The sequence below is a fragment of the Aspergillus fijiensis genome (assembly GCF_003184825.1).
Source record: "Aspergillus fijiensis CBS 313.89 unplaced genomic scaffold BO72scaffold_9, whole genome shotgun sequence".
NCBI classification, from domain to species: Eukaryota; Fungi; Ascomycota; class Eurotiomycetes; order Eurotiales; family Aspergillaceae; genus Aspergillus; species Aspergillus fijiensis.
This window is the reverse complement of record NW_024468985.1, coordinates 462,236-489,133: the sequence shown is the minus strand read 5'-3', so window position 1 is coordinate 489,133 and position 26,898 is coordinate 462,236. Positions and strand designations below refer to the sequence as shown.

At 39.8% G+C, this 26,898-nt stretch overlaps 7 protein-coding genes across 7 annotated transcripts; 4 read left to right on the top strand and 3 right to left on the bottom strand.

Annotated features, from left to right (window-relative positions):
* Positions 1–376: 376 nt before the first annotated feature.
* BO72DRAFT_371295 (M1 family metallopeptidase) lies at positions 377–3,667 on the top strand (the record flags this gene model as incomplete). Its single annotated transcript, XM_040940995.1, has 12 exons — positions 377–411; positions 472–641; positions 713–1,137; positions 1,188–1,409; positions 1,461–1,578; positions 1,635–1,751; positions 1,812–1,837; positions 1,893–2,139; positions 2,164–2,234; positions 2,286–2,728; positions 2,800–3,012; positions 3,073–3,667. The coding sequence occupies 12 exons, from the start codon at positions 377–379 to the stop codon at positions 3,665–3,667; spliced, it is 2,682 nt and encodes an 893-aa protein (XP_040804473.1).
* An 812-nt stretch (positions 3,668–4,479) lies between these two features.
* Positions 4,480–5,539, top strand: BO72DRAFT_493400 (Rab family GTPase YPT1; the record flags this gene model as incomplete). Its single annotated transcript, XM_040948374.1, has 5 exons — positions 4,480–4,493; positions 4,756–4,879; positions 4,946–4,993; positions 5,047–5,274; positions 5,345–5,539. The coding sequence occupies 5 exons, from the start codon at positions 4,480–4,482 to the stop codon at positions 5,537–5,539; spliced, it is 609 nt and encodes a 202-aa protein (XP_040804472.1).
* Positions 5,540–6,962: 1,423 nt separating this feature from the next.
* Positions 6,963–8,469, top strand: pmp47 (putative peroxisomal membrane protein Pmp47). The gene is made up of 4 exons (XM_040944055.1): positions 6,963–7,102; positions 7,186–7,329; positions 7,388–8,121; positions 8,182–8,469. The coding sequence occupies exons 2-4, from the start codon at positions 7,205–7,207 to the stop codon at positions 8,298–8,300; spliced, it is 978 nt and encodes a 325-aa protein (XP_040804471.1). The 5' UTR covers positions 6,963–7,102; positions 7,186–7,204; the 3' UTR covers positions 8,301–8,469.
* A 155-nt stretch (positions 8,470–8,624) lies between these two features.
* BO72DRAFT_445483 (WW domain-containing protein) lies at positions 8,625–10,356 on the top strand. The gene is made up of 2 exons (XM_040944054.1): positions 8,625–9,035; positions 9,098–10,356. Exons 1-2 carry the CDS (start codon positions 8,950–8,952, stop codon positions 9,915–9,917), a joined length of 906 nt encoding a protein of 301 aa, XP_040804470.1. The 5' UTR covers positions 8,625–8,949; the 3' UTR covers positions 9,918–10,356.
* Positions 10,280–11,753, bottom strand: BO72DRAFT_445481 (uncharacterized protein). The gene is made up of 4 exons (XM_040944053.1): positions 11,181–11,753; positions 11,009–11,101; positions 10,683–10,894; positions 10,280–10,604 (listed from the first exon to the last, which is right to left on the bottom strand). The coding sequence occupies exons 1-3, from the start codon at positions 11,692–11,694 to the stop codon at positions 10,683–10,685; spliced, it is 819 nt and encodes a 272-aa protein (XP_040804469.1). The 5' UTR covers positions 11,695–11,753; the 3' UTR covers positions 10,280–10,604.
* Positions 11,754–12,202: 449 nt separating this feature from the next.
* On the bottom strand, positions 12,203–14,524 carry BO72DRAFT_371311 (putative AMP-binding enzyme; the record flags this gene model as incomplete). Its single annotated transcript, XM_040940997.1, has 4 exons — positions 12,203–12,308; positions 12,372–13,962; positions 14,021–14,276; positions 14,351–14,524. The coding sequence occupies 4 exons, from the start codon at positions 14,522–14,524 to the stop codon at positions 12,203–12,205; spliced, it is 2,127 nt and encodes a 708-aa protein (XP_040804468.1).
* A 1,687-nt stretch (positions 14,525–16,211) lies between these two features.
* Positions 16,212–18,023, bottom strand: BO72DRAFT_398351 (putative arginine transporter; the record flags this gene model as incomplete). The annotated part of the gene is made up of 2 exons (XM_040942087.1): positions 16,212–17,736; positions 17,800–18,023. 2 exons carry the CDS (start codon positions 18,021–18,023, stop codon positions 16,212–16,214), a joined length of 1,749 nt encoding a protein of 582 aa, XP_040804467.1.
* Positions 18,024–26,898: the final 8,875 nt, after the last annotated feature.

Genomic DNA, 26,898 nt, shown 5'->3' with positions numbered 1-26,898 from the left:
GCCGAAGATAACCGTAGACATAGATTTGCCCAATTTAGGCTCGCTCGACCAGATCCAGATACCATTAGCATAAGAAATGTGGGGGAGAAGGTGTCCCATTAGAAGCACAGCCGCCACGGCGTCGCCAGCCAGATGTACACGTACTGGCGGCAAAGCTCGAATCCTTGGACGATTTCTGGTTTATCAGCCGGTCCGACCAGTTTCCCTCTACTGCCCCTCCTCTCCCCTCCCCTGCTCCCCCTCCTTCGCTTTCTCGCGTTCCCGCCATCTATCGGCTCTTTCACTCTCTCCGCGCACACATTTACTTCCTACTCTCACGATTGCTGGCCATTCGTCCTCCGCAAGGTGTTGCTCTTCTGATTTCCGCACCCGCACAATGGCATCAAATGACAGAGATGTCCTCCCGGACGTGTGAGTTGCAAACTGTGACATTCGGGTTTTCAAAAGACACTTCTCTAACGATGAGCACAGAGCTGTCCCAGTCCATTACGACGTGTCTTTGTTTGATCTGCAGTTCAGTGATAATTGGGGCTATAATGGTATCGTCAAGGTCAAGGCCAGAGTCACCCGCCCCACGAAAGAGATTGTGCTCAACTCGAAGGAAATCGAGGTTCAGAAAGTCGAAATCTATGGCGAAGATGGTCCGTCATCACCTGCACCGGGCTTTGCCCACGATTGTTCCCTTTGTCATAATATTGACGGCCTCCGTTAGGGACCAAATTGTCCGAAGCATCCGAGATCTCTTATGATAGAACCTCTGAGCGGGTGGCTTTCAAGTTCCCGTCGGAAATTGCACCCTCAGATATTCTTCTCTCGATGAAGTTTACCGGAACCATGAACAACGCGATGGCCGGGTTCTACCGCTCTAAATACATCCCTGTTGTGAAACCAGTTGAAGACACACCCAAAGAAGGAGACTTCCACTACATGTTGAGCACTCAATTCGAGTCTTGTGATGCGCGTCGGGCTTTCCCATGCTTCGACGAACCAAATTTGAAAGCCACCTTTGATTTCGAGATCGAGGTGCCCACCGGTCAAACTGCCCTGAGCAACATGCCTATTAAAGATGAGAGGGCTGGACGTAAGCCGGGACTCAAACTTGTCTCTTTTGAGAGAACTCCCGTTATGAGCACATATGTGAGTCTTTCCAGTGATCCGGCAGGGAATCTCTCTAACATCAAATCCAGCTTCTGGCATGGGCAGTTGGCGATTTCGAATACGTGGAGGCGATGACAGAGCGCAAGTATCAAGGAAAGAGTATACCCGTCCGTGTCTATACAACAAGAGGTCTGAAAGAGCAAGCTCGATTCGCTTTAGAATGTGCTCATCGCACCGTTGACTACTTCTCCGAGATTTTCGAGATAGAATATCCCTTGCCCAAGGCAGATCTTCTCGCTGTCCATGAATTTGTGCATACCCTTTCTTACACGACATCGAACAAGTCAACTAATACTGTATAGGCGATGGGTGCTATGGAAAACTGGGGACTCGTAACGTATCGAACAACTGCTGTTCTTTTTGAAGAGGGCAAGTCCGATACCCGGTATAAGAACCGCATTGCTTATGTGGTCGCGCACGGTGAGTCTTCTTCATCAAAGCAATACCATCTCATACTTAACCTGCAATGCTCTCAGAATTGGCCCATCAATGGTTTGGCAATCTTGTTACAATGGATTGGTGGAACGAACTATGGCTTAACGAAGGGTTTGCAACTTGGGTCGGTTGGCTTGCTGTTGACCACTTTTATCCTGGTAAGTTTTGGCCATCACGTGATCAGTATCCCATAGAACTAACCCAGATCCTACATTCAGAATGGAATATCTGGTCTCAGTTTGTTGTGCGCAATTCCCGAGGTAAATCCGCGTGTTAGTTCTATGTTAACCGGCACACAGGCTGAGGGTGTTCAACAAGCTTTTCAGCTTGACTCTTTGCGGGCATCACATCCGATTGAGGTACCCGTTAGAAACGCTCTCGAAGTGGACCAGATTTTCGATCACATCAGCTACCTGAAGGGAAGCTCGGTCATTCGCATGCTGAGTGATCACCTCGGTCGACAGACCTTTCTACGCGGTGTAGCTGCGTATCTCAAGGCACACGCTTACGGCAAGTTGGCAAATGCAATAGGCCTGCGAACATCGAGTTGCTGATTTGAATGGTGTACAGGAAATGCTACCACAAATGATCTTTGGTCGGCTCTAAGCAAGGCATCCAACCAGGATGTAACTAGCTTCATGGTAATGTTCTTCAGTCCATTTGAGTTTCCCTGAACTAATAGGGTGGCGAAGGACCCTTGGATTCGCAAGATCGGATTCCCTGTTATCACTATCACCGAGGAGCTGGGTCAAATCAACATCCGTCAAAACCGCTTCCTCTCGACAGGTGATGCCAAACCAGATGAGGACGAAACAACATGGTGGATTCCGCTAGGTATCCAGTCGGCTCGTGAGGTGTCTGACACAAATAAGGGTGCTTTGGTATCTAAATCAGATTCAGTTCCCGGTGTGGGGCAGGAATCCTTCTACAAGATAAACAAGAACCTTTCTGGTTTCTACCGTACCAATTATCCTGCTGATCGTTTGGCTAAACTCGGACAGTCTTTGGACCTACTAAGTACTGAGGATAAGATCGGCCTGATTGGCGATGCTGCTGCTCTTGCCGTTTCTGGTAATGGCACAACGACTGCCTTGTTATCTTTATTGAGTGGTTTCAAGGAAGAAAAGAACTATCTGTCAGCATCCCTTGAACACCGTTAATACATCTTCTTTGTGATTTCAGTCTCTAACGATGTCTATCTTCTAGGATCTGGTCTCAAATCTCAACTTCCATCGGAAACTTACGTTCGGTGTTTGCTCAAAACAACTCGGTTTCATCAGGGCTGAAGAAATTCACCCTTGAATTAGTCTCACCCGCCGCTGAAGAAATTGGCTGGGAGTTTAAGCCCGAAGATGATTATCTTACTGTACAGCTTCGGAAACTTTTGATTGGAATGGCATGCCATGCTGGGCATAAAGAGTAAGTATCTTCACATCCTGAGGCTGCTTAACTGAGACCTTCACTAACATTGAGCGTTAGTATGATTTCCGAGGCAACACGACGATTCCAGCTCTGGAACACTGCTAAAGACAAAAATGCTGTGCATCCCAACCTGCGCTCTGTTATTTTTGGTGTTGTAGTTTCTGAGGGTGGAACTCAAGATTATGTTTCCGTCAAGGAGGAATATTTGAGAACCGATTCTGTCGATGGAAAAGAGATCTGCCTAGGGGCTCTTGGACGCACGAAGATTTCCGAATTGGTCAGGGATTATCTCGATTTTGTCTTCTCAGACAAGGTTGCTATACAGGACATACATAACGGTGCAGTTTCACTTGCTTCGAATTCAAGCACTCGCCATCTACTTTGGGAGTACATGAAAGCGCATTGGGACATGGTTGAATCACGTTTATCGACAAATAATGTTGTTTTCGAGCGCTTTGTGCGAATGGGACTTTCCAAATTCGCCGATCACACCATTGAAGCCGACATTTCTGCCTTCTTTCAGGATAAGGATACCAGTGCCTACGACCGTGCTCTGGTTATTGTTGCTGATAGCATCCGCACAAATTTGCACTACAAAGACAGAGATGAGGGTCTAGTGTTGGAGTGGCTTCAGGTTCATGGATATGCTTGATTAGTTAGGAACAGTGATTGCCGCTCTCTTGAGGGAGTGGGTTTGCATGACATAGTTGTTCGGTGAGAGCCAGTCCCGTTGTGGCTGGGAGAATCACCTGAGCAACAGCAGACGAAACAGCTGAGATTGAATAAAGCAATACGCAGAGGTGCCTTCTCACCTTGTTCATTGGCTTGTTGGGTGTCTGTCGAGGTAAAGTAGTATTGATGGTATCAGAATGAGATGGTTATTTGTGCAGTATTACAAATGATGATCCGATCTCAGGGTCTACATTGTGGTGGTTTCTGATGGAGAGTGGTTGTACCTGTGACACATTCTGCAGATAATATTACTGGAACATGCCAATGTACAATGTGCCTATTTCTACTGCGACCACGCTTACCTTACTTATATTTAACTACTAAGTTAACAGTGAGTCAGTTTACAAACTAGTGTCCCAGTTGTTGGACTTAGTAAGACTTCCTGTACCAGGACACTAATCCAGATTGGTCCATGGGCTTTTGAGGTAGGTGGGTGGGTCAATGAGTGTGAAACAGTCACCAGCAGCCCGCGGCTGGAACCTGCACATTGGGCTCCCCTGCTCTCCTGCAGTCGTCAGCAACGCAACAACCGCCATTTCCAAGAGACCGCCTGGTCACCCTCAGCTTAATAGACAGACGCTCCGAGCATCATTTACAACCACAGCTTGCTGCCACTCTTACTCGCACCTTCTCATCCAACGCATCCAAATAGCTTTCGAATTAGTCCTCGGTAGTCTTCTTCTTTGTTCTAAGCACCTGCAAATTTCGACACATACCTCCACCGTTTCCACCATGAACCCTGAGTCGTAAGTGCCTCGATCCGCTTAGGCCCCGAGCGATTCATCGGGTTGCGTGCTGTTGCATTAATCACCACAAACTCTTGCATCACTTTCCATCTATCGTGCAGTTCCTTGGATTGTCTCTACTGACCGGCCGGCATGTTGCTAATTTGTGTGTTCTCTTAGAGTTGCCCCGATCTCTCCCCGCCTCCATACTCCCTTCCCAATGGCGAGAAGGAAGATGGGCGGCCCAGCGTCTCATTCATAGCTAGGCTGACGCTTTGAGCAGATACGACTACCTCTTCAAGCTTCTCCTCATTGGAGATTCCGGTGTTGGAAAGTCCTGCTTACTACTTCGATTTGCCGATGATACCTACACGGAAAGCTACATCTCCACCATCGGTGTCGATTTTGTAGGTGTCTTTCCCAACTCAGGCTCCGCCTTCCCCGTGTACCGGCCTGCTGATAGTATGCCTTAGAAAATTCGCACTATTGAACTCGACGGAAAGACAGTGAAACTCCAGATTGTAAGGAAGCCGGTATTGCGAGATGATGACCAGGGATCACTAATGCATTTCAGTGGGATACTGCGGGCCAGGAGCGATTCAGGACTATCACGTCGTCTTATTACCGTGGTGCTCATGGTATCTGCGTTGTCTACGACGTCACTGATATGGACTCATTCAACAACGTTAAGCAGTGGCTCCAAGAAATCGACCGTTATGCCACCGAGGGTGTCAATAAGTTGCTTGTGGGCAACAAGAGCGATATGGAAGACAAGAAGGTAGTGGAGTACACAGTGGCCAAGGTACGTCGCTACAGTCGCCAGTAGCTGGAGTTTTCCGGTCGGCAACTAACGGAATATGTGAATGCTACAGGAATTTGCGGACAGCCTCGGAATACCGTTTCTGGAGACCTCGGCCAAGAATGCCTCGAATGTCGAGCAAGCTTTTTTGACAATGGCTAGACAGATCAAGGAACGTATGGGAACTGCCACCGTCAACAACAAGCCTACTGTGCAAGTTGGTCAGGGCCAGGGAGTTCAGTCTGGCTCTTCCGGCGGCTGCTGTTAGGCGTCTGTGCTTGTGATTCCAGGTGCTGTCCTTCCAACATGGAACGGCAGAAGGGGAATTACGGGATCCAAGAAGATGAGCTAGAGGGAAGATGTACCGGCTGCGCCCTATCACTGGCTGTCTTCTCAATGCTGGGGTGGATGCAGACCCTTCATGCTAGGAATGGCCATAGGAATAGTTTCATTGTTCATGCTTTAGAAGGCTTGCGTTTCGTCTTTATACACTGTCATACCACAGATGCACCTACTCCCATCCCCGCCTGCTTTTTGCTGACTTTTCTTTAGTCTTCACTGCCCAGCCCCCAGTCGGCTTCCTTTCATTGTTTCTTGCTTTCATCACGCTGGTTTCCACCCATAATCTTCTCCTCAAGTCTCTATCTCTTCCTTACTAGTGTCTCTCCCACAAGTCTCTATTCGATTGGTCTTTCTTCTAGTAAGTTGGATTGTTTGCCTTGTTTACTCGCTCGGGGTCGATTATTTAGTTAATTCAGAGAACAATGAATCTTTAAGCAAAAGCGTCGAACCAGTGGGCTCTTATTACCGCGGGTCCCATCCTTCCTCCTGATCCCTTCTCTACTATTTGCCTTCCGTGTAGACTTTTCTACTCAACTAATAGATTAATGAGTGGCTAAATACCAATCCAGGCCGACAGATGGGTCTTAAGGGTAACAACGAATGTACAGCTGAGTACAGGTACCGTGACATTTATAGTACTTACCCACCTCTGCAGTGCAAGGGAGGGGGGTGGGGTGGCCCAGGGGTCGGCAGCCCATTAAGTGATTGATTGGTTACCGCAAGAAGGAAATGTCACATGCGAAATTGGCTCAGCTTCTTCTCCGTATTGAATTGCTAATCCTTAGGTGTTGGCGACCTGACTTTTCCTACTACCTAGTCGCCTCTTTGCATCTGAGAAATTACCTGCCGCCGAATGCAAGTAATTTCATGAGTCCTTAGGTAAAAAATTTTTGGGGGGCTAAGAGTGACTCCTGCGATGTATGTACAGTACAGTACGCTCCAGGTGTGTAACGGACCTCATCTACGATAACGATAACAACGTAGCGTGACTCCGATATGTCATTCTATCTGACTACTATGCGGTATACAGTACATACTCGGGTGCCGATGTGAGCTACATATGCTTTCATCGCACCAGGCCTAGTCCTGTACATGTTGGCGTTTACCGCTGGAATCTGGTCAACATCCTGCTGGGCACTGTCTGTACCTTTGGTAAACACGCGACTGAAACCCGAATTTTGCGGGAGGGGCATCAGCCGAGGCCCAAATTTCGGTAAACGTCATGAGCGTCGTTGCTTTTACCTCCTGGGCCGAGTCATTCTCGCGACCTTCTACATTTCTCGGTGTCTTAAAACTCGACCCTTTCACCGGCCCCCCCCTTTCACCCTTCTCTTCATAAGGTATCTAACAACCAACTTCCTGCAGCTTTCTATTGTTGGTGTCTTGATCTTTTGCTTCGTTCCTTCCTGCAACGCTCGCCCTTCCTTTACCTGATTCTCTTAGTTGAAAGAATAGAAAGCCCCTCCTCCAAACTCTCCCAGTCATATTTGTGAGTATTGCAACGCGTTGACTACCTTCACTACAAGCAAGTTTCCTTCTATCATATTAATCTTGCATCGTGCTTGGATGCAGCGTGAAGAGTCCGTGGCCGATGTCTCAAGCAAGCATCCATGAGGAGAAGAAGGGGTTGGCAGTATCCGCTTCCATGCAACAGAGCGATAATATAGCGCATGCCTTGGCCGGTGCTGGAGGCGGCATTCTCTCGATGGCGTTGACGTGAGTAACGCTCCCTGCTCGACTGGGTCTTCATTAACGCTTTGTTTAACCTTAAAAGTTACCCGCTCATCACTCTCTCAACGAGGGCCCAGGTTGAATCCAAGCGGGCCCATTCGACAATCTATGACGCGGTTCGTCGCATTGTCCAGAGAGAGGGGCTTGCCGGACTATATTCGGGACTTGAGTCGGCACTTCTGGGTATCAGTGTTACCAATTTCGTTTACTACTATTGGTATGAATGGACACGCTCCGCCTTCGAAAAGGCAGCTGCAAAAGCAGGAAGGGCATCTAGAAAGCTCACAACTGTTGAGTCGATGGTTGCCGGGGCTATTGCAGGGATCGCCACAGTCATGATCACCAATCCGATTTGGGTGGTGAACACCAGAATGACAGCTCGCAAATCTGATTCGGATCAGAAGTCCTTGCCTGGTGCTTATCTTGGAAAGGAGCGAGCATCGACAATCGCTACACTGATGGACTTGCTGCGCCGAGAGGGCCCAAAGGCCCTCTTCGCTGGCGTCCTGCCAGCTCTCGTATTGGTGGTCAACCCTATCTTGCAGTATACAATCTTTGAGCAATTGAAAATCATCGTCGAGCGTCGTAGACGGATGACACCCAAGGATGCGTTCTACTTGGGTGCCCTTGGTAAGATACTCGCTACTTCGATCACATATCCTTACATCACAGTCAAGAGCCGCATGCATGTTGCAAGTAAAGAGGGGCCCCAGGAGAGTTTGAATGGGAGTTTGAAGAAAATAATTCAGGAAGAAGGTTATGCTGGCCTATACAAAGGCAAGTGAACCCCAATTGACGAAGTGCTTTTAGAAAGACAGCTTACATTATTCCAAACAGGAATTGGGCCAAAAGTGACGCAGAGTGCAATTACTGCGGCATTCTTATTTGGTTTTAAGGATGTTTTGTACGAGGCTATGGTTTCCATTCGGAAGAGGGGTCGTGGGATTTCGAAGTAGAGGCTGGCTGTATCACTACGAGCAGTATCGTTTTTGGGAAGGGCAGGAGGGGTTCTGACCATTTTGACAGCCTACAGCGAACTTAGGGAAACGTTTTCTCCTTAGATATTTCTTACAATCCTGTCTTACTATGCAGCAAGGGAATCATGATCCAGATTTGGACATTGTCTTTGATGAATAGTTTTCAACGATGGGTCAGATGGTAGAGTGGCCTGAGCTCTTAGTCATGAGTGGATCTAAACCTGACTGATTCGACTATTCAGTCAAAGGTCTGGTTGAACTTGCTTGTTCACAGATGAGTAAGTAGTCTAGTATACAAATACAGATGTACGCAGTCAACAGCATGATCAGCGACTGCTGGACACTTCTCTCCGCATGTGATACGTACCAATCTCCATCGCCCCACAATGACATCACGTGGCTGAGCAGCGCCACGGGGCGATGCCCCTCGGAAACAACTACTGCTCGCTGTATATAATGCACCCCCTCCTATGCATCTACAACACCTATGTTCTCTGTTCATCCAGAAGCCGGTTTCACTTCCCCGTCTGGTATAATTTCAGATGAGAATCCCTTTGATAATCCAACACTGTCTTGTTGAAACCATAAATAAGTGCTAAGCTCACTAGTCATACCATCTATATCATTTATGTCATTTGCCCCGCCGCCTGGCCCTCCGACTCCTTCCGTCCCTGAAGGATGGAAGGCTCAATTTGATGACCGCTATAATCAGTGGTATGCATATCACCCAGTCATCGAATGCAAAATGGATAGAGCAAGACTGACTGCGACCTCAGGTTCTTCGTAAACCTACGAACTGGTCGATCACAATGGGAACGTCCCGAAGGACCGAATCGAACAGAACCAGAAATACATGGACCACCGAGCGAGCCGCCACCGTCTTACGATGCGTCGGGTCCTGCTGAACCCTCGTCACTGGCTGCTGCAGGTGACAAGAAAACTGTTGATTCGAGGATCCCATACAAGCCACCAGAATCTGCGCACCATAATCTAGATGATGATGCTCGCCTTGCTGCGCAGCTACAGGCAGAGGAGAATGCCCGAGCTCGTCGCAGGAGCCCTGCGAGCTCTGGCAGTGCTGCGTCTGACTACTACACCGATGGTTCTCGTAGACAAACTGCCGGATATCAGTCATCGGAACCCCAGTCGCAGAACTCTTCTCCTGGACCGGCTCAGCAGCGCAGCAAAGGGTTCTTCAGCAAGTTAAAAGGAAAAGTCGCCGGTAATAGCGGTGCGTCATTCCCTCGGCCGCAGCAACCCGTACCGCAACAGTCTTATGGCTACCCTCAAGGCGGGTACTACCACGGAGGAGGCGGTGTTGGCGCCGGTTATGCCCCGCAACAGACAGGGTATGGTTACCCATCATATCCACCACAGGGTAGCTTTTACCCAACCCAACAACAGCCGCAGCAGCGACGGCATGGGATGGGCACCGCGGGGGCTGCAGCTTTAGGTGTCGGTGGTGGACTTCTAGGTGGCATGCTGCTCGCTGATGCTGTGGAAGACATGTCGCACGATTACGGTCCTCCCCCAGGTGATTATGGGGATGATTATGGGGGTGACTTTGGTGGTGGTGATGACTTCGGTGATTTCTAATGCATCGCTCTTATTTTCAGCCCATCTCTGTTTTGATGTTTTATGTGCGAACAGGTTTAGATCTATTCCCTGGCTGCGCGAGATGCCCTTATGAATAGCTTATGTGTTATGATGATGTATACGGTTTGTCGCTCGTGCGTCTTAGAATTGTGTGGTCCAGCGCGACAGCCGCTCCTCCCGTCACTGGCCCGCACGTACGATGTATTTTCCACAGCTCGCCTACAATTTCACCTCGCGGATATTTTGGGTAGAAATCTCTTGTACTTCAGACCAGAGCATACAACAAATTCGATGTGCCATGTGGGAAATCAACGTTTCCGATCCACATTCCTAGCCTAAATGAGTAACCCAAACTGTCTGCTCGTTAGGCGAGTTCCGTGGTATTTTTTGAAGCTATATTGATATCTTCCTGACGGTGAGGTTTTCCCTCAATAACGATATAGCCGGACTTGATTCATGTTCTTATTTTGAATCAAATTCATCTTGGATTAAATTCAAACGCTATAACTAAGCCTCAGATGAAATATACTTACTTCTATATGAGCTTCTTTCCCGGGCGCAAGGCAAAATGGTTCGTGAAGCGTAGCTGGCCCATGCCATCGTTGAGTTAAGGTAAAGCGAGGTGAAGAGGGATCTGTAAACAGACAAGGTTTACTTGAGTAAGCTAGCTCTAATGATATACGCTCTCTACCTCCAGAATGAAGGTCGGTCAGCATCCATTTTCCCGCGCTGCGTCGTCATTCTGATGCCGCAGGGACTGCATACCTATGCTCTCCTCCGAGAAGCACTCCCACTACCTCTGCCCGACGCAGCAACTCCGTCAGCACCAGGGGCGGGCCTGGGAGTGGCTCCAGCCATCCACCCCGCCAAGTCGAAATTGCCGGGCGCTCCGCCGCCGGCCATGGCGCTGCGTGTGGCGCCCGTAATCGGGGAGGAGCGAGATTGTTTCTCGAATTCGGCACGCATCTCGGGGTCCACTAGAGCACAAGAGTACACGGAAGCATTAATAAGGGCAGAACGGAACAAAAAAAAACACTAAATATGTCCTAAAAGAAAATAAAATGCTTCGGGTGAAAAGAGAGGCAACTCACTGTTTTCCATCAACTTCGGCATGCCGAATGTAAAGCCCAGAGCAACCAAAGCTAGTAGGATCATAGGATTCTTGAACAGCGCCAAGGGCGAGACTAATTGATTAGGACGGGACGAACGATCAGCCATTTGTTACGGTCCATGCCAATGTGTCGCGATTCAGATAGAACATACACCGGGGGCGTTCCTCGTAGAAATTTCTCCGGGCAAGGACTCGGGCCTCGACAGTCACGTCGGGCGTGGTTGCGGCAGAGACAGCTCCATCTTGCCCAACAGCAGTAGTGGCATCTAGGATGTACTTCTCTGAGCCTCGGTTGTCCCAAGGGTTCGCGCGGAATGTCTCCCAGATCCCGAGAACGGTTCCATCAGCGGCTATATCTACGCGGTACGGGGCGAAGATGAAATCCGGGGAGCGGATGTCGAGCAGGTAGGATTGGGGCTTCGATTGGGCAGGGATATTGGCGAAGACGAATGTCGCGGAGCGAGTGAGGGATGCAGTCAGCTGCGAAGGCGAGGAGGGCGAGGAGGGAAGCGTGGACAACGTCGCATGAGTTCCAGCGGGGAGAGCGTGGGGATTGGGGAGCAGACTGGATGAGGGAATGGTGATCGTGAGGGCTGAATACACCAGCATTGGTGCAGACAGCAGGATAAGAACGAGTCCCACCAGGGAGTTGCTGGCTGAACGCATGGTGGGCAGCAGTCGCTGGTTGAGGGTTCCAAGGGACTGATCGGTTGGATTGACTAAAGAAAGAGTTGGGGTCGAACTAGGTATCGAGAAGCTCTAGCGCCAAGCAATCATTCGGGCCAACCACCGAGGGCTCATGTAAATGTGCTGTGATTAGATATACCTTACTCATCATGAGGCTAACTTCACTATACTAGTCTTAATATCTCTGGTGGTAAGAATAGTGACTCCCTTTTCTATGTATGCAGCAGTAACTGCCGTACAATACCTTATTGTCCCTCCCAACACACACAGAAACCCCACAACCCCCCCACCCCCCATCCCCCGGGTGAAATACTAACCTTTTACCACGCTCAAAGGCTCAGCCTTGGATTCCAAGATCATTGAAGTGCTAAATAAACTACATGAATGATTGAATAATCACAGGGAAAATATGTACGAGGCAGCTCCAGCAGTCTAACTGGCTAGCATGAGTTTTAGCACATAAACATATTATCGACGTCAATATCTCCTAGAGCTTGGCCTTCGGAGCGGCTTCCTCAGCCAACGCCGTCGTATATAAGTCATCCAGAAGATGGCGATACTTCTTCACAGCCGGAGGACGTTTCAGCTTCAAACTAAAGAGTTTGGATATCTAGTCAGACTTGCGCAGTATGTAAAGAGAAGGGGATTCCACTCACGTCGGCGTCAACAGATTGTTCTCAACTGTAAAAGGGTCCAGTATCAGCGCGCAGTTCTTTATTTTTTCGTAGCCTGCAAGTTTGTGTTTCTTTGCGACGCGGTCGAGATCCCGCAACACCGCGCGACGTATCTGAGGTTCATCCAACGTCGATTTGATGCCGTCAATGTCCGTGACCTCAATGTTTCGACGGAGCACTTTGCTGGCCCACGGAGCATATGATTCGGGCTGCACGCCAAAGATACCCACCAAGAAAGTCTGTACACTATCACCATGGACGTAGCCCTGCGCCAAGTAGCCCAGCTCAGACAGGTAAACGCCCTCTAGACGCTCGGGGGAGATGTATTCTCCCTGCGCCAGCTTCAAGACATTCTTGCGACGATCAATGATGATGATTCGGCCCATATCATCAATGGTGCAAACGTCACCGGTCCGGAACCATCCGTCTTCAGTCATCGTATTGGCCGTTTCTTCTGGGCTTTTATAATACTCACGGAAGATGTTCCCTCCACGTAAGAGCAGTTCACCCCGTGGGAAGGGCTTATCATCGACCGAGTAGTCCATATCCGGAAGAGAGACCAAACAGGCCTCGTTGCATGGAGCAAGTCGCCCACAATTCCCGGCAGTCAAATCTCGCGGGGATTGAGCGCATGCAATAGCGTATGTTTCGGTCAACCCGTAACCTTGGATAATATCGGTACCAGTAGCCACTCTCAAAAACTGGTGGAGGGTCGGGTCCAGAGGCGCAGAACCAGAGACCATCACTCTAGTGCGCTCCAGGCCAAGCGCCGCGGAAACCTTTTTCGACCAGATGCGATCATACACCGCATGCTTTATTGTAGCTTTGCTAGCGTCGGGATTCTCCAGGTTTGCTGTTTTCGCCGCAACAACATGTCTCGACAATGCTCCCTTAAAACCGGGCTGGTCCACGGTAGCTGAGCGAATGACATTTCCGAAACGACTGAACAGTCTTGGAACTGACATGAACCCAGTAGGCTTGAGGACTTTCAGGTCATCGACGAGTTCCAGCATATTCCCATGGAAGTAGCCAATTCGAGCCCCCGCCCAGAATGCTGCATGCTCCGACAGCCGCGCATAAATATGTGCTAGTGGAAGATATGATGCCAGAGTATCACCAGGGGCCTGCGTAGTTACTACGAGGCCGCTTGAAGTTGCCGCGACAGTATTCTCATGGGTCAAAACCACCCCTTTGGGATTCCCTGTAGTGCCGGACGTATAATTTATGGTAACTATGTCAGATGGGGATGGGGGATTGCAGGTACGTTTTGAAAACGCCCCAAGCTCTTCCACCTCCTCGATGGTGTAGATAGATACCTCCAGCCCAGCCGCAATCGATTCGAGGAGCGCGCGCTTAGAAAGGCCGGCGGGTTCCCCGGCCTCCAGAGGATCCATGCTGACAATGATTTTCAGACCGGGCAACAATGGCTTTAATTTCAGCAGAGTGGGAATATGAGGCAAAGAAGTCACGACACAGTGCAATTCGGCGTGGTTGATGATGTACTCCGTAGCGTCTGCCGCGAGAACGTCGTAGATGGAGACCGAGTACAGACTTTGAGACATGCAGGCAAGGTCTATAGACACGGGAATTAGCAAGTTTCCTCTGCCCATATTTGCCAGGGTGCCTCATACCAGTCAGTTGCCACTCTGGGCGGTTCTGGGACCATAAACCAATTCCATATTGGCCAGGACGATGGCAGCCATGTTTCTGATGTAATTCGACCAGACCAGCACCAAAAGCAGTACGTCGCTTCTGAACCGTCTCATAATCCATCCACTGGTACGGACCGTAGGCCTTAACTATCGGATCATATGGGCGCCATCCCAAGCAGTCGCTTTTCGGCACTCTACCGGCGGTCGACTCAAATATGTCATGCGCAGTAGCCACCTGGGAAAATCGAAGCCAGTCAATAACAATCACAATGTGGTTCTCATCTCATTGGGGTCCGCGAACGAGCATACGTTAGGGTCTAGTGTTTTTACTAGCTCTTTTGTTGAGTTCCAGGTCCGGTAGACGGGAGAGCGCCCTGGTTTTTCGGTGCCCGGTAGGGCAACGCCGTAAGGTTTGCCTTTAGGGGGCTCCTGCTGTAGCTCGGTAGCGCGCTGGAGATGAGTCGGTAGTTGGGAGAAGAACATCGCGACGAGGAGCGTGACTACTCGATTGCGACCGAGTTAGTAAACAGCTCAACGGGCTGGCAAACCTGAAAAGGCTCACGGGTGGTCTCCTATAACTCAGAGGAAGATACCTCAAGCTCAAAAGCCCCTCAACCTAACAGTAAAGAAGCCGGGTACTTTGCTTGGACAAAAACCCGACGTTGTGTGTCAAGGTGATTCAGGGGAGGGAGAGTGCTCGTCAAGGAAGTAGATGTCAGAACAAAGCGGGGGAATGGAATTTGTTGAGAGGCTGAGAAACAGTGGCTAGACAACGTGGGAGGGGTGGGAGAAGAAAAACCGGAGAGAAAACAAGAGAGATGGAGGAGCAAGAGGGATTGAAGGAATGCCTCCCTCATTCATTCATTCATTTCATTTGCCTTAGGAGAGCAGGGTTTCCGGGGGGAGGGGAGCCTGCCCGAGGGTTAGATCTTCCAGTTGGAGGTTCCCCTTTGGCGGTTTCTCCGGAATTCAGACCGAAAGCACGAGTTCTTACTGGTCGGCCCGGCTTCTTCCCCCACGCGACGTCAAATTGGCAGAGCAGGTCCTGGGAGCCTCGGCACTTACTATTTTCGGCCATCCATTGCGCCGGCCGGGTCCATTTCCATTTCGACTTGCTTTCGCATCCGTCGACGGTGAACTGGTTCATAATCATACTCATGATACTCATACTCGTACTCGTACTCCAGGTGACTACCTCGGGATTTTGCTGCAGGAGTTCCTTGATATTACTTCCGCTTCTGTCTGCCATTGCGCATGCTCACAATTTATAGGAAAAGAGATAAAGAAAGCGGAGGAGAAAAAACTGGTTGTCTGACTGCTGCTACATACACGTACAGTATGTTCCACTTCTCATAGAGCTAGGTATAGAATACTCCGGACTCCGTCAACGAGTAGGTTGTGTAAGTCGCTATCCGATGAGATGTTGGAGTGTCTCACTCGTCCTCACATGCTTTTTGGTCAATGCCACCACACCGCCCAATAGGCAAAGAATAGATGTCAGGTGGAACTTCACCCCGGGTACGAAGCCTGCTCTTCTGCCCATTCCCGAGCACGTGGACCTTCATGTGAATCAACGAAGATCGATGATGTATATGCATCACAGGCGCAAATCTTAACCAGCCGCGGGGAAATCCAAATGCACTCACATATGCAGGCTTTTTGTACTTACTGAGCACTACCCAGTTAGTCAATCCAAAGATAGTCACAGGAGCAGAACACTATTCCTAAGTGAGCTTCGATTCATACCCGACAAATAAAGCAGCGTAGGCGGAAGTCACATATATGATACATTAGGAAAGTAATAGAGCTAAGAGCAAAGTCTCGCACCGAACGCCATGCCAATGCTGACATCCCCTCCAAACAGAATATGAATGTTGTACAAATAAGGCTTTGTAGCATGCCCCGAAGGCAAGCACTTGAGGCTCCTCAATGGCTTTCTCAGCCATCGTCCGTCATAGAGCGAAGAAACCCGCCTTTCACCCCAATGCAATCAGAACTCCAGATAATTTTATATGTGCATGAACTTTGCAGTATGTATGTGCCGGTCTCAATTAATAGGCAAAGAAGAAAAGAGATCAGTCCAAGATCTCCATGACCGACGAGAACGCAATCAAGAGGGCGCCTGTGCCAAACAAAAACTCCTAGTCAATGAGCTGGTCCGGGCCCGAAATTATCCAAGGACCGCATGAAAAGCCTTCTTGTACCATTTGCTGGATGTCGGTACAGATGTCTCCCACGTCTCATTCTCCAATTCCAACCGGCCCGTGTCAATATCAGCCTCGAGCGGGTGGACGAAAGACGTCCGGTAAACAATTTTATGGCCGACGTAGAGCACCGCGAAAAGAATCAAACTGATATAAGCGGTGAAGAAGCTCGTGACATCGAAGGAGGGAATCCAAGCGGTAAAGCCCTGAGTGATGATAATAAGAACATTGAAGAACAGACCATACCAAGAATAGTAAGGCTGCCACAAGGCCTTGTACGGAAGACAATCGCGAGAGATGTTACGAGCCTTCAGGGCACGCATAAAAGCCAGATGACAGCCGTTGAGCGAGGCCCAGGTAATGAAGCCGGCCACACCAGCAATGTTGACCAACCAATTGAAGACAGTACTGCCAGAATTGGAAACGTTCATGAATCCAAGCAGACCGAAAGCAGAGGTGAACGCCACGCTGAAAAAAGGTACACCTTTCTTTGAGGTCTTCTTGAACCAACGAGGAGCAAATCCTTCTTGCGCCAGGCCGATCAGTATACGGCTGCCACTATAAACATTCGAATTGGCAGCCGAAAGAACCACGGTCAGCAAGACTGCGTTGATGATATGTGGCAGCACACGAACACCCGCAAGCTTGGCGGCGATAACGAATGGCGAAGAGTTGGCGTCATTCCCATCTGTGAGAAGATCGTCGTTCGTGTATGGCACGAGAATGCCAATGAAGAAGATAGTGAGAACGAAGAAGAATAGGATCCGATAAAAGGTTTTGCGAATGGCTGCGGGGACTGTTACGCGGGGATTTTCGGTTTCCGCGGCCGCAATACCTACTAATTCCGTTCCCTGATAGGCAAACCCGGCCTGAATAAGTACGGACCAAAAGCCAACAAACTTAGCGGTTGAATCAGGTGAAACACCACTGTAGGGAGAAAATGGCCCCGGATGCACCCAGTAATGAAAGCCTAGATAGCCCTCCTTTCCAGCGCCAGCGTCAATGCAGATCGCAAAGATCATAAAGCCGATGACTGTGATAATTTTGACACTCGAAAGCCAGAATTCCAATTCGCCATAGAAGCTGACAGGCAAACAATTAAGAAGCGTGATGACGACCCAGAAGATGGCGATGAAGACAGCGATATTGATGCTATCATCCCAGAATTGGATTATAAGCCCTGTGGCTGTGAGTTCAAGCGCGTATGTCGAGGCCCACGAAAACCAATAGATCCAACCCATAGCGAAGCCGAGACTGGGGTCAACCAAGCGAGCAGCATAAGCTGTGAAAGCGCCCGGAATCGGAATGTAAGTTGCGATTTCTCCCAGAGACGTCATGACCGAATAGACGATTGTTCCGACGAAGGCATAAGCGATGAGGGCGCCCACGGGTCCGCCATTAGCAACAGCAGTACCACTACCGATGAAGAGACCTGTGCCGATGGTGCCTCCTAGAGCTGGGGTCAGTCTATGCTTGTGGGCGGCACCTTTGCTGCGCCGGGAGGAAAGAGGCAAGATGATTCAGAGGTTCGGGGAAAGAACCAACAGAGTTCACTAACCGATAGCGATCATCTGCAAATGCCGACTTCTCAGCTTCCGCTTGAGCTGGGGCAACGGGTTGGACTCGCTGTTGGCGCCATGCTTTTCGCAATCGAAGTCATTCAGATCCGGCGAAGGGTTCGTTGTGTGAACTTGGACCGTTTCCTCGCCAGGCATCATTTTTCCCTTTCCCCCTTCGGCGGACTTGGACGTGATGTCGACCTCGTTCCCGAAGGCCATGTTCGACCCCTCGACGGTCCGGGTAACTGAAATTTGCTCGTGCCTTGCTTGATGGTGGGCAGGCCGGCGAGGTTGTCAGTCGGTCAGATGAGTAGAGCAGACCACGCGAAAGGCAAAAATGAGACTAGGTTCGGAGTTGGCAGGGGAAGAAGAGGAGAAAAATGAACTGGCGGCCACCTGGACAGACTACTCCACCAGGGGGAAGACAGGTTTGATTTGATTGAGTCACTTCAAGACTGGGTCGATCAAGCAGATTTTAACGGTGGGCTCCTCAGTTGTCGGACCACACCGAAATCCACAGACGCTAAGATGAAATCAAACAACCCCTCAGGTCTCCAATCGGCCAGAGACCAGGTACGTATTGATGACTTTGGCCGAGATAGCGAACATAATCGAATTGTGTTTCGCGGAACCAGAAGATGTTATGTAAAAAGAATAGGTTAGGGTCGTCCAGCAGCGGATGCAACCCCGGGGGCAAAAGAGGTGAGTCTCCCGCCTCTATCCACCACCTGCACTCTTCGCAATGAGAGGAGGCAATGACAGGCACGTATCACTAATGAAAACGACAACAGGTGTGTACTCAATTCGTTGTGTCGACCATTCGACCTGGGCTTACCCCGAGAAAATCCATCTTGGAGGTCTTGGACAATCCTTGGCCACCACCAGCAGCCGGGGAAGCCTTTTGCGTCTGTCTAGAACTTGGGCGCAGAATGCAGGAGTAGTTGACTGGGACTGGAAGAGGCACGAGGGAAAGAGGCGCAAGCGTGGAAAAGAGGTGCCACTTTACCGCACTAAAGCATCCTCCAGCTCCCCCATCCATGGTTGATAGTCCTATAGAGCACCGCTGGTTGTGCCCAGGCAACGAATGGAAACCCTATCTCGCAACTGTGCCGCTCCACCGTGTGGGCCCTGGAAAAGATAATCGCCAGCTGGAGACAGAGTTTTTTCTTCTTTTTCTCTCGTAAAGCTTACCGGCTGTTGCAGCGTTGCCACTGGCTTTTCCCGTCATCGGCCCGAGGGGAGCGGGCGGGAAAGGTGAGAAGAGGGCTGCCAGAGAGGGATGCTAATAGTGTAACTCGTACAGTACAGTGCATAGTTAAATGTCCTTCCGGTTTGGTAGTCGACCTAAGAATGCTTGCTTCAAGAGGCGTATCAGAAGGTGTAATCTCCATCTGGGTCGCCATCGATGAAAAACAGACCAAATCAAGGGACGCAGCTGTTGTATGATGGATGTATTGAGTACTTCCGGACGGAAAGGACGGAGAACGGAGAACGGAGAAGTGACGGAGGACCTCTGGCTCTTACCGCCTTGCATACTCACTTAGTCTCACTCATAGGTACTGCGTACCATACTATCGCCGAGAACGGACCTATGCGAGGTCGGCAGTGCCCAGCCCAGCCAGCCCTATGGGGAGATGTTCTTGGTTTTTCACTTGATTGCCTAGTAAAGTGACTTATGAAAACATGATAAGGGATAAATTCGGTGTAAGTGATAAGTCAATGTAGTACGTAGTACGCAGTAACCATCTCACAGAATGGTTCAAGGTTGCTTTAGCACAAAACAAGGTGTACTGTAGACATACATGAGTAGTAAATTGCCGATTATCATCTAAGGTAGGCAATACTAGCTACAGTACTGCTACATAATACTGAGTAGGTACTATACTTAGTTATACATACAAGCAGTGAGCGGGGGGACCATTGGCCCCCCCTACGCAGTCCTTCGACTTCTGATGGGGTGCGGGAGTCCGTGCGGGAGGACGGCAGAACGGCCAAGAACAGCAGGCGGTCGGACTGTAAACCGTACAAAACCTCATTGCCTACACATGGAAGTGAAGAGAAGGGATAACTTATAACATAATCGGTAAGCCAGCCGTTATGGTAAGCCACCTGCCACCCGCGCCCACTAAAACAGCCTTCCATAAAAAGATAAAGCTTTTATATAGTATATATTAATAAAATAATATATTTATTTAATATTTTAATATATAGAATATCTTATTTTTATATATCTAATTATATTATACTCGCTGCAGTAAAATAATATCCGACGGTAAGATTATTTCTCGCCGGTAGCTGATTTTTAAGCTAATTTTTACTAATTTAATTAGTTTTATAAATTTTTTTAAATATATTTTTAGTCTTGTTAATAATAAAACTATTTAAACCAGCTATTTAATAATAAGACTTTTTATTTTTAGTATTTTATTTTTTTAATTTAATTTATAGTTTATTAATTTTCTGCTCAAGCAAAGCAGCGTAATTAAAAATAATTTTATATTTTTTATAATATAGAATAATATTGTTTTTTTATAAAAACAGACTAATTATATATTTATAAAAAAGTTTTTTAATTATAGTTTTATATTTTTATAATTATTTTATATTTTTAGATATTTTTAGTATAGTTAATATAATAGTTATACTACTGGTTAAAATAGATTTATAAAGCTATATAACTAGTTTACTAAATATTTTATTTAATTAAAATAAAACTAGTTTTAAAGTCTTAAAAATATTATAAATAATTAATTTTTTAAAAATAAGAAAACATACTTTTAGATATATATTTAAAAAATTAATTTATTAATATAATAAATATTTTAGTAGATTAGCTGTTTTATTAAGCTTTTATATACTTATTCTAATAGTATAAAATAAATAATATAAAGTAGTTAATAAAAATATAAAAAATATATAAATATATAAATAAAAATAATACTATTTTAACTATATATATTATTAAAATCAGTAGTTAAATAAAAGTTATATCTATTAAAAATTAAAAAACTATATTATTTAATCTACCGGTTTTTAATAAAAAAAATAAAATATTTAAAAAGCTAATATAAACTAATATTATTAAAAATCTAACTATTTGTCAAGGGAAAGAGGTCAGTTAGATATGGAATAATAGCAGTCTAATAAATTTAAAAACTAATCCTTACCCTTCTATAATCTAGTCAAAAAAAATTTTTTTGTATATAAAAAGAATTAAAGTTATTATTATTATAATTATTATATAAAAAAGATATCAAAGACTTATAAACAGTTTATTAAAATATCAAAAATTATCTATAATAATTAGATTCTTTTTTATATACGGCTGTTTTTAATAATATATAAATAATATAATATTACTATTTTATCTGCTATTCTAACTAGTTTAGTATAAACAGTAATAAAAAATAATATTATTATAAAACTAAACTAAATCTAGACTATTATTTTTTAAGTTAATATTATTTTATTTTAAAAACATAATATTTTTTATATATAATAATAATAATATAATTATATTTTATAAATTTTTTTATTATTATTTAATCTTACTATTATTATTTTATTTTATTTATATTTTATTTATATTTTAATATTATTATATATTAATTTCTATCTTATTTCAACTATTAAAATAATAAGTATAAATTTATATTTAATATTACTAAAATACTAATAAATAGCTATAGTTTTATTAATAAATTAAAATATTTTTAAAGTCTGTTTATTATTTCTTAATAAAAATCTTTTTTTATTCTATTTTTATATTCTATTTAAAATATTTTAAAATTTTAATTAAAAACTATATTATAAAATCTAATATATAGTTTAAGCCCAACTATTATTTTAATATTATTTTTTTAATAAAATACTAGTAATATACTATATAAAAGTCTAATTATATTCTAATAAATCTTTTATTCTATTATTTAAATATAGCTAATTATTAGTTAGACAGTAACAGAAATACTAAAAAATATATCTAATTTAATAAAAATTTTATACTAAACTATATATCTTTAAAATACTAAATAAAAAATATCTAAAATCTAATATTTTATATATCTATCAATAATTTTATTATTATATTTATAATAAACTTTACTAATATAAAAAAATTTTTATAAAATTAAGTATTATATCTTTACTATAATTAAAAAAATAATAATAGTAAGTAACTAGCTTATTCTAATAGAAATTTACTAATATTTTAGTAAAAATATACTATTATATATTATAATTTTATTATTAAATATTATATTCTTACTATATATATAAATAAGAATTTTAAGTACTTTTATTTTTTTTAATAATATAAATTATTTACTTTAATAACTTATAATTTTAATATTCTTAGATAATATTATTCAGAAGATAATATATTTATATACTAATAATTAAAAAAATAAAAAATATTTTATTTAAAAACTTTATAAACTTTTTAATAGCTATTATTTATAGTTTATAATAAGATTATTTTACTAATATTTTTAGTATATTTTAATATTTTTATATTATTATAATATTATTTATTTTTATTTTATTAAATATAGTCCAAATTTAATATTTTTATAACTATTAAATTTAAACTTATAGATATAAATAATATTAATATATTATATAATTTTATTATATTTATTTTATTATAATTTTAGTAACTATTATATATATATTTATATAAAAAATATTTTATTATTATTTTATTTATATATTAATTTTAAATCTTATAATATTATAGTTTGTTTTTTAAATTAATAAGTCTTTTACTAAATATTTATTAAATTATTTGTAAATAACTATTAGTTATATTTTAAAAACTATTTTTATTATTTAATTAAATAAAACTATTTTTATAGTAATATAAATTATTTAATATTTATTCTATTCTCTATTTTTTATTATTATTTAGATCTAGTATTAATAATATTTTAGTAATATTTTTTCTAGTTTTTTATAGTTCTAATAATAATATATAAAATATCTTATATAATTATATATATTATTTAGAAAAATATAAATTAAATACTTGCTTTTCTATTATTTTAGAATTCTAAAAAATCCTATAAATTTTAAAACTAATTTTCGAGCGGTTTTTTAAATTTATTATTTATAATAAATAGTTTAACCAAATTCTCTTACTTAAAAATATTAATTATTTTATTATTTTTCTTAAGTAATAGAATTCTATAATATTTATTATAATAAGTTAAATATTTTTTACTTATTTTTTGCTAATTTTTTTATAGTTTTTTTTAAAAAATATATAATTTCTGAAGTCTTTCTAAAATTAATAATATTCTTATTTTTATAAGATTATTTTCGATTTTAAGCTTAAACTTAAAAAAATATTCTATTAATATTTTAAAAAAAGCAGTTTCTATTAAAATATTTTAATAACTATTATATATAAACTCTACTTTATTAAGCAGATTTATTTAATAATCTTAGTATTTAGTAATAAAATATTATAAATATTATTTAAATATTTAATTAATTCTTTCTATTTAGCTATTAGTTTATGAATAGAATACTATTAATAACTATCTTTTAATTTTAATTTAATAATAAAAATCTAACTAGAATTAACTAATAAACAAAAATCCTTTATTTATAATAATTTTATTAGATAATCTATATTTTAATTTAATCTTATAATAAAAAATCTTGGCTAGGTTTTTAATATAAATTATATATAATATTATTATAAAACAGTATATTTTTATAAAACAGTTTATAATTATAAGAATAAAATCTATCTAATAATCTGTAGCTATGCGGCTACACATGAAGATGTGAAGATCTTAAAATCTTAATATTTATTAATAGATTGATTAATTAATATAAGTATCTAAACGCGTATAAATACGAAGACATAAAGATATAGAGATATAAAAAAAAGCTATAAAATATAAAAATAAAAAAACAAAAATAAAAAAACAGAACTATAAAATATAAAAAAATATAAAAATATTAATAAATAGTTTTTTTTATATCGGCAGCGATCTTAGTAGCCTAATATATTAGTTTATCTAAATAATAATCTTTATTATTATTATTACTATTTTTAGTATTATTTTCGATATTCTATATAAACTTCTTTTTTTTATTCTTATTTATAATATCTTTAAAAATAAGCTTAAGCTTATTAAAAAACTTTATAGTTTTATAATATATATTAATAATTATATATAATATAAGATTTTTATATTCGAAAAGATTATATATAGTTTTTAAAATTATCTATAATATATGACTTACTATAATATATATCTTTTTATTACTATATTTTTTAGTACTTTTTTTTAAATAAAGTTAATAATTTTTATATCGCTGGTATTAGTATTAATATTAATATAGATTTTATTATACTTTCTATTTTTTTTATAAATCTTAAACTAATATTTTAAACTATTTTTTTATAAAATTATTCCTGTTCCGGAATATATTAATATAATTCTAATTTTTAATATTAAACTAAAAATAATTAATATTTTTAAAATAATTAATTTTTTTTATTTTTTTTAAGTTTCTTGTTAGCCGGCTTGCTTTTTATTATATTATATAAATATTTTCTAACTCAAGACTAAATAAAAAATAGTAGTATATTTATATTTATATATATAGCTGGTATAAAAAAAATATATTATCTACAGCTAATACAGTTATTATAAAAATAGTAGAAAAACCTATTAAAATAGTAGATAATTATATTACTTATATAAAAATTAATTATAAAAGATTAAAAGTAGATAAAATAAAAAAAATAAATATAAATATTTATAATAGTATAAAAGTAAAAAAAGCAGAAGCAGATATAGTAAAAAATATAAAAATAAAAATAATAAATATTAAAATTAATATAAGATTTAAAAATATTAAAAATAATATTATAGCTAAAAATATAATTAGTCTAATAGATATCTATATTATATTTTTAATATTTATTATTTTAGTTATATATTCTAAATTATTTATAGAATATAGTTATAAAATATTTTAAAAGCTGAAATAAATAACTTATTATAATATACTACTAAATAAAAATATAAAAATCTAATTTAATTAATTTATAATGATAATCTTCTTATTATTATTATATATATATATATAGTATAATAAGATTATTTATATATAAAAGCTATTTATTAGTTATATATTTATATTTTTAGTTTTTTTATATATCGGCAGATAAATTATATTTATAAAAATTATAAAAAATAAAAATAATATTAAATATTATCTTATTTTTTATTTTATTAGTATTTTTAGATCTTATAAGTATATAACTAATAGTAATAAAATTATATATTAAATATATTTTAATATAGTTTTTTTAGTCTAGTAGAAGCCAGAATATTTATAAATATTTTATTTTTTTATATAAAATAAAATCTTTATAGACTATAGAATAAAAATAAAGTTTATATATTTAAATAAAAATAATTAAACTAAAAAAAATTTAGTTTAAATAAAGAATATTTTAGACTATAAAATCTGTTTTATATTTTATAAAAATATTTTTAGAAATTAATTTAGTTGCTAAATAAATTCATATATTAATAAATTATACTTGATAAAAAAACTAACTATTTTTAGTAGAATTCTAAAAATTAGAAATAATAAATTATTTTATTTATATTTTTTGCTGAAATTTTTTTTACTTAATATAGTTGTTTTTAGCAGTTTTTTTAAATAATATAATATTTGGCTTCGGATTTTTTTTATTTATATTATAATAAATATTTTAAAAATATTAAATATCTTTTTATAATATACTTAAAGTTATAGTAATATAATTTTTAAATACTTATATATATTTAGAATTTAGAATAGCCCGGTTATTTTAAATATATAAAAAAGAAATATTAAAAAGTCGGATATATAAAGATAAAAGATATATATATAAAAATATGAAAAAAAATATAAAAATTAGAAATAAAAAAAACTCGGCTAAAAATACTTAAAAGTAAAAATATATAAAAATATATAGAGAAAAAAATAAACAGAAAAGTATATAAAAAAATAAAAATAGCAGAAGTAAAAGTATATAAAAAAATATATGAAATAATATATAAAAAAATAGAAATAACTGAAAATATATTATTATTATAAATTAAATATATTATTTAAATCTTTTAGTAGATCTGCTGTATTAATATTTATTTTATTAATTTATTTATTTTTTTTAAAACTATATTCTGTAAATTAAATAAAATATTTAGTTATTTTAAAACTATTTTTTTTAAAATAACTATATACTGGTCTGCTTGCTAAAATATACTTAATCTTATGTTTATTTTTATTTTTTTATTTTTTTATATCTTTTTATATTAAAAACAGTTTAATATACTAATAATTATATAAATCTTTAATTTTAAAGACTGGTTCGAGCTGTATTATAAAAATAACTAAATAAGTCTACTAATTTTAAAGAATTTTTAGATAATATATAAGCTTTTTTATTTTTTTAAAAATTTATAGTAGACCTGCGTATTAATAGTTTAACTTATTTTTAATTATTTTTAATATATCTTTATTTATTAGAAGATCATATTTTTTATAAAGTTAAAAATAGACTTTATTATTTATATTAAATTTTATAAGCTAATAACTAGTATTATAAATTTACTTTATATAGATAACTATAAATTTATATATTTTTTCTATATCTAAATATATTTTAAAATATTATTTTTTAAATAGTTATTTAGTTTATATTTATAAATTAGTAAGTAGTATACTATATATAAATATATATAGATTTATTTTTATAATTATATTATTAAAACTATTAATTTAACTAATTATTTAAGATAAAAATTTTATTTATTAAATATAGTAATATTAAGTATATATATATTTTAATATAAGCTTAACTATTTAATTTATTTTTTTATCTATTTATTTGTTTGTAAGTAATATACTATTAAGTAATATTATATAATATTTAATTTTTTAAATATATTAGTTTAAAAACTATTAAAAAATTATATATTATAATTAAATATAAAAATATAAAATAGATTTTAATTATATTTCTAAAAATATAAAACTAATTTAAATTTTTATAAAAATATAGACTATTTAATATAAC

Coding starts and splice junctions, on each gene's coding strand:
- pmp47 (XM_040944055.1), top strand. CDS start 7,205: ATGTCTCAAGCAAGCATCCATGAGGAGAAGAAGGGGTTGGCAGTATCC. Junction 7,330..7,387: donor ATTCTCTCGATGGCGTTGAC/GTGAGTAACGCT, acceptor TAACCTTAAAAG/TTACCCGCTCATCACTCTCT. Junction 8,122..8,181: donor TTATGCTGGCCTATACAAAG/GCAAGTGAACCC, acceptor TATTCCAAACAG/GAATTGGGCCAAAAGTGACG.
- BO72DRAFT_445483 (XM_040944054.1), top strand. CDS start 8,950: ATGTCATTTGCCCCGCCGCCTGGCCCTCCGACTCCTTCCGTCCCTGAA. Junction 9,036..9,097: donor GATGACCGCTATAATCAGTG/GTATGCATATCA, acceptor CTGCGACCTCAG/GTTCTTCGTAAACCTACGAA.
- BO72DRAFT_445481 (XM_040944053.1), bottom strand. CDS start 11,694: ATGCGTTCAGCCAGCAACTCCCTGGTGGGACTCGTTCTTATCCTGCTG. Junction 11,102..11,180: donor CTACGAGGAACGCCCCCGGT/GTATGTTCTATC, acceptor CTAATCAATTAG/TCTCGCCCTTGGCGCTGTTC. Junction 10,895..11,008: donor GCCGAAGTTGATGGAAAACA/GTGAGTTGCCTC, acceptor CTTGTGCTCTAG/TGGACCCCGAGATGCGTGCC.